The 6,677-nt window shown below is 57.9% G+C and overlaps 1 protein-coding gene across 1 annotated transcript; it reads right to left on the bottom strand.

Moving 5' to 3' along the window:
• Positions 1-3,360: 3,360 nt before the first annotated feature.
• LOC101766770 (subtilisin-like protease SBT1.2) lies at positions 3,361-6,109 on the bottom strand. Its single transcript, XM_004983808.3, has one exon. The coding sequence runs from the start codon at positions 5,964-5,966 to the stop codon at positions 3,699-3,701; it is 2,268 nt and encodes a 755-aa protein (XP_004983865.1). The 5' UTR covers positions 5,967-6,109; the 3' UTR covers positions 3,361-3,698.
• Positions 6,110-6,677: the final 568 nt, after the last annotated feature.

The following is a 6,677-nucleotide window of genomic DNA, read 5'->3' as shown; positions in this document are numbered from 1 at the left end:
GTTCAGAGTCAGAAGCCAACACTCCTAATTAGTATCTAAATATTGATGTGACACTTGCTTAAAAATAAGCAAAGGGAACCAAACGGGCCCTAACTGTTGCCCGGGGTATTTCGGGGACAAGTCGCACAAGGCATGTCATGTGCCAGACAGCCGAAAAGGCTCATGTGCATTTGTACTATATATCTACGTGCTTTTGTTGCTTACTGTTTGGCCAACATTTACACGAGCCAAGCCATCCTAAAAAAAGATCACAGGCTGGAATCGGTGCCTACGAATATCTAGTCACATCTCGCAAAAAAAAAGTGACAATAGGTGGCAATGTGGCATGATCCTTTGTAGTACTTGCCGAACAAGAGCCCTTCTTCTTGGGTAAGCCGCGAACATCACCGTGGGTCGGTCGCACTGCGTCGTTGCTTTTGGCATAGTACAGTGGCCGTGATCCTTGGAAAAAGGCAATCGGAAGCTTATGCTTGTTGGCGCCTCGCACGTCAAGATGTACGTGCAGCCCGCAGCCCGAGAGCCCGACACGAAGCCCGTACTTTTAGCCCGTATCTAGTCCGGCCCGACTCGTAACTCTTTGGACTTGGGCTGGCTTAGCCCGCATAATCGTTCCGGGCGTGGGCCGGTGCCTCAGCCCGACGGGCGGCACGGCCCAGCACGAAAACGAACCACCGGCCCGTTGCTGGCCCGTCAAGCGAACAGCCAGCCGGCCCAGCAGCAGCCGGAGCAGCCCGCCAACGGTCGGGAGGGGGGGCATATATAAGCCCCCCGCGGCCGGCCGCGCCCCTCTTCGCAAACCCTACCCCATTCTCCCCTCCACCCGTCGCCTCCTCGCCTCTCTCGACCGATTTCGACTCCTCGTCTCCTCCGCTGCGCTCCAGGCTCCTCGCCTCCTCGGCTCCTCCCGTCCCGTCCCGTCCCGCACCCGCAGCCCCCAATCCCACGTCCCGGCGATGGCCGACGGCGACCGGCGCGCCGCCTCCTCGTCTCGACTCCTCCACTCCCGGCTCACCTCCTCCGCGTCCGCGTCCGCGCCTCCGCCTAATCGCCTCTCTGGCTCCCTGCCTCCCTGGTGCCTTGCCGGCTTGCCACCGGCACCGCCTCCTCGCCTCGACTCCTCCGCTCCCCGCTCCTTGACTCCTCCCGTCCCGCTTCCCTGGATCTGGATCTACATCTAGATCCTCCTGATCCTTAGATCTAGATCCTCCTGATCATCTTCTTGTTCTCCTGATCTTATTCCCGTCGTCCTCTCCAGCTCCGGGCTGAGGCGTCGCAGGTATGTAGATCATCCTGATCCTTTTCTTGTTCTCCTGATGTAGATCCTCCTGATCGTGTTCTTGTTTTCCTGATCCTCTTCTTGCAGGTAACTGTCTTCTTCTCTTGCTCCGGGCTCCGGCGTCGCAGGTAACTGTCTTCTTCCTTGTTGTCCTCCCGATCCCTTATTGTTCTGGTGATCCTCTAGTTGTTCCTGATCTTTCTCTCCTATTTTTCTTGCAGGTATCCGTCGCCCCATCGGGTGCCGCGCGCCGCTGAGTGACGGAGCGGTTGAGGCCTAACACCTGAGGGACACCCCGACTGCCACCTGCCATAAGTTGTTTAATAAGTATGAAAATAAGTTTGGTGCAGTTCGGACGCAAAGGCCCGCTCAACCTACAGCTACTACTGGTAAGAAAAGAACAGCATGGGGTAAGATCTTTGGTGGTCCTATTTCATATGGTTCTCCTGTTCTTTCATCTACACCTCCTATATCTCCTGCTTCTGAGCTGTCATCCTACTTGGACAATGATACTATTACTTGCTATGACGATGAATTCAACATACTTAGTTGGTGGCATGAGCACAAGCTTTCCTATCCTACTTTGTCCATACTTGCTAAAGATGTTATGTCTGTTCCAGTTTCCACTGTTTCTTCGGAATCTTGTTATAGTCTAACTGGCAGGGTGATTGAGGAGCGGCGCCGACGGTTGTTGCCGGAGACGGTGGAGATGCTGACCTGCCTCAAGGATTGGGAGTTGGGAGATGCAAGGGCACAACATGATGTTAAGAAGGAGGTCAATGAACTGGAGGAAACTTACAAAAGCCCCTACCCAGACATGGATGAAGGCCAAGCTAGTAAGTAAGTTCATTACTAACTCATCTTTTGTTCAATTGTTAAACACTTTCAAATGCTAACACTTATGCTGTTGTGCACCTCTAGGCCTACCCCAGGAACAAGCTGAACTGTTGGAGGGCTGGAGGATGAAGCTGAAGCCTGTGGACTTGGATTGTTGCCTGTTGGTGTTGGCTTGACCAGTTGGGTGTTCTAGTTCAAAGATGTTATGTCTGTGTGTGTGTCTCAATGTCTGTAAACTGTAATGTTGAATTGAACTTGAGTCTTAAGCTGGCTGTACTCTTTTTCCCTTCCTAGGATTTTTTTACAAGGGTGAGTTTTTACCTAGGAAGGTTTTTAATGAGGCAGCCAACACTTGATCACATAGATCAGGTGTTAACAGCTCTAATAATTCCTTTATTATGATTTCTGACTTTATGTGTGATTGTGTCCATGTGATGAATGTGTGATTGTTGATTAACCTTCTATTTTGATTTTTGAATGTTTGATGAACTTGAAAATCTTAGATTGTGAATCAGTGTTTCACCCTTATGCGATGAAGTTTTTTTCCTCTTGACGGGCTGTGGGCTGGCCCGGCACGTAAAAATGGCCGGGCTCTTCGGGCCGGCCCGGCACGAAAAAGGCCTCACGGGCCCACGCATGGGCCGCTAGTGAGGCCCGTGGGCTGGGCCGGCACGGCACGATGGGGTTATCGTGACTGGTCAGGCCCAGCACGAAAATGAACGGGCCATGCTGGGCCCGGGCTGGACCGGGCGGGGCGGCCTGAATGAACATCTATAGGCACGTGGACACATCGTAGATCACCTCTGATTATTGACATGTTCAGTCATGTCGCAATATGTTGTTTAGAAATCTTGACTGCATTTTTTTAATTCAGAAAATGTAAGGACTCTCCTTAAATCTTTAAATGAAGTAGCAGTGCTCTGCTTGTGCTCTGCTTTGTTTAAAAAAAAAGAAAATGTAAGGGCAGAATTTCATCAAGTTCAGAAACTGAACTACGTCGACTCTAGGAAAAATGAAAGATGATATCCCGAGGCCATCGCTTTGTTGTTGCTGTTGCGTACTGTTTGGGTAACATTTACACGTGGCGGCCGAATCACATCTCAAAAGGTGGCAATGAGTAGCACGATCCTTCTACTTACCGAACAAGAGCACTTCTTCAGTAAGCAACGCAAAAGGATGAACCGTGTAACGGTAGTACTGCATCGTCGCTTTTCGCTTAGTACAGTAGCTATGATTTAGGAAGATTAAAAGGAAAAAAAAATCTAAAGCTCATATTTGTTGGTGGTGCTGAACACGTTCTGGATCAGCTAGGAGCTCTGTGTGTCGGACATGATCGACCATGTGACCCTGTCCCAGCATGCTACATCGCTTGCAAGAACTATGCCCCAAATGCAAGGCTGATATTCCAAGGACACAGATTTATCTCCGCTATTTACACAACAAAATTGCAGCTGTGGTACCATACGTCGTGCGGGGAAACTCCAATTTCGCAGCCTATACAAACGAACCACAAAGGTGCCGTAGCCTACAGACGCTATACATACTCTGCATCACGGTTGCAAAATCAGCCGCCTGCCTTTGAACGCTACTCGCCCTTCCCTGTAACTACAAGGGGGCTCCTCACGATGTAATCGTCAGAGACCCACTTGATGTTGCCCTCGGCGCCGGCGACGTTCGGCTCGCCGGCCCACCGCACCGTCACGGTGAAGCTCTGCTTCTCCTTCAGCTCCGTGAACCGGAGCATCGGCGGCTGCACGATCACCGACACGTCCTTGGGCATGTCCACCACGGCGGTGTACACTGACTTCGCCTTGCCCACGTTGGTCACCGTGCGGTTCACCGTGATGGGCTGGGACAGCAGGTTCACGACGAGGGACGGGTAGTTGAGCTGTGCCTCCGTGATGGCCTTGACGCTGCCGCAGGCAACGGGGCGGTGGGCGATCTCCGTGACGCCGTCGTCCCCGAGCCCCAGCCCGCAGAGGTAGGGGATGTAGTCATCGGCGTGGAGGTCGTAGACAAGGCCGGGGTCGAAGGCGAGCGCCGGGTTCACGTAGCCCGCGCCCATGGCGTAGAACGTGGCGTGGCGGTACTGCTCGTCCTTGATGGGCAGGCCGGTGCGATCCACGGCGTCGGACGTCGTCATGATCGCCGACTTGATCGCCGCAGGGGACCAGTCCGGGTGTAGGCTCTTGAGGAGCGCGGCGATACCGCTCAGGTGCGGCGTCGACATGGACGTCCCGGACTCGACGAAGAAGGAGAGGTCGGCGCCGCCGTCGGAGAACTCCGTGTGCGACTCGCTCGGCGCCCACGCCGCGAGGATGTTCATGCCGGGCCCCGTGATGTCCGGCTTCAGGATGCCCGGGCTGGCCTTGCTGGGCCCGCGGGACGAGAAGAAGGTGACGGCCGGCGACGGGTACGACCCGATGACCGTTCCCCTGAAGTCGATGCTCGCCGTCGCGTTGCCCGTGGAGTTGAGGTAGGAGATGATCTTGGTGCCGGCGTCGTAGCTCACGTGCGACGCCGGGAGGACGTGCGCGTCGGCGAAGGTGGTGTACCCCTCCGCCGCTCTGTTCATCACGATCATGCCGACGCCGCCGTACGCCGCCACGGTCTGGCCCGCCTCGACGCGGCCGCTGAGGCCCCTGCTCTCGCAGACCACCACCTTGCCGGTCACCTCGGAGCCGCGGAGCACGCTGCAGTCGCGGCTGGCGTCGAAGCCGTCGGCGCCCGGGTACACGAGAGGGAGCGGATCCGCGGCGGAGTTGTTCCCCGGCTGGAACAGGGACTCGCCGTGGAACACCTCGCCGTTGCCGAGCTTGACATTGGTCCGTATCGCGCGGTCCATGGTGCCCGCGGCGACGGTGAGCATCCACGGCGCGCCGTTGCCGACCGTGCCGGGTTCTGGGCCGGCGTTCCCCGCGGCGCAGCTGACGAAGATGCCGCGCTCCATGGCCTTGAACGCCGCGATGGCGATGGGGTCGTAGTTGAACTGCGTGCCGGAGTAGGCGCCGATGGAGAAGGAGAGCACGTCGACGCCGTCCTTGACGGCGGCGTCGAGCCCGGCGATGATGTCCATGATGGAGCACCGGCTGCGCGTGCACACCTTGTAAATGGCGAGGTGCGCGTGCGGCGACATCCCGGACGCCGTGCCGTCCGCGTTGCCCCTGATGTTGGCGTTCTCGACGAAGTTGCCCGCGGCGGTGCTGGCCGTGTGCGTGCCGTGGCCCGCGTCGTCCACCGGCGGCGCGGTCGAGTTGACCGCGGCGCTCCCGAACGCCCTCGCCCCGATAATCTTGTTGTTGCATCCGCCGCCGGCGACGGCCTTGAACTCGCAGGTCCCCTTCCAGCCCTTGGGCGGCGGCTGCATCCCGTCGTCGCCGAAGGACGGGTGGCTGGGCAGGATCCCCGTGTCCAGGATTCCAATCACCACCCCGCGCCCGAACCCGGAGCGGCTCCAGAAGCCCTCGTTCCCGAGGTGGAGGCCGAGGAAGCCCGGCGAGCGGGTGGTGGCCAGCGGCAGGAACACCTCCGGGTACAGGCGCACGCACCCGTCCGTGGCTCGCAGCGCATCCGCCTCCTCGTCCGTCAGCCGTGCCGCGAAGCCGGGGAACACATCGTTGTATGAGTATATGATCCGCGGGCCGCCTTCGCCGTCGGCCACGGAGTCCGGCCCGGCCGCCGCCTGCGGCAGGAACGAGCGGTGCCACTCCTCGACGGAGCCGCCGCCGCCGTCCCGCGGCCGGAGGTGCACGATGTAGTTCTTGCGCTCCTGGAGGTACCCCGCGGCCCGGAGCGGCAGGGAGTGGAGCAGCAGCAGGGAGGCGAGGGCGAGGCACCACCGGTGCTTCTCCATCTCCTGGTAGCGGCGCGGCGCCACGGGAGCTGGCCGGCCAGTAGCTAGCTGCTGGGCAATGTGGGTGGAAGCCTGGGAAGGGGAGGACGGAGTGAGTGGGGTGGGGTGGGGTGTGGCGTGGGTGGCGGCGACGAGGCGATCCCCGCGCGAGTTTTTATGGCTAGAGAGGGGACTGGGGTGACAGTGTGGCACAGGCGCATAGCTGCTGGCTGACAGGCTGAGGCTCAGCTGAAGCGACGCTCGTGACGAATAGGGGTGTCCACGCAGGCTCAAGCTCAGAGCCGCGGCGACCTCACGTCGGCTCGAGGTGCGTGCGCATCGACTCGTCCACCGCCCACCTCACGAAGAAGAGCACCGCGGTCCTCGTGCTTGACTGTTGAGTTGCCGGCATGCCGCTGCCGGCCTCGCGAAAAAGATGCTCACCATGGTCGCCTCCCCGTGGCTCATCTGGTGAAGCTCGACGGCCATCATGCTCATGCCTGCGGTATCATCGGATACACCCATTATCTGTCAATTCTTCGCCTCCAATTTGTGAATGACCATGAGCATCCGAGCCTCTATTTGTGAATTCTTTGGCCTCATCGTGCAGTGGCGTTGTCCTGAGGCTGCGCAACCTATAACATGCTCGATGGAATGCCTGACCCTGTGATTTCATCTCTTTATTGGCTGTCAAAAGAGTACAAGTAATGGTGAATTAATCCTTATTTAGGG

This window comes from Setaria italica, chromosome IX (genome assembly GCF_000263155.2).
Source record: "Setaria italica strain Yugu1 chromosome IX, Setaria_italica_v2.0, whole genome shotgun sequence".
Lineage (NCBI taxonomy): Eukaryota > Viridiplantae > Streptophyta > Magnoliopsida > Poales > Poaceae > Setaria > Setaria italica.
This window is presented reverse-complemented; position numbering and strand designations above follow the sequence as displayed.

Excerpts from the sequence above, each read along its gene's own strand:
- LOC101766770 (XM_004983808.3), bottom strand. The coding sequence starts at position 5,966 with ATGGAGAAGCACCGGTGGTGCCTCGCCCTCGCCTCCCTGCTGCTGCTC.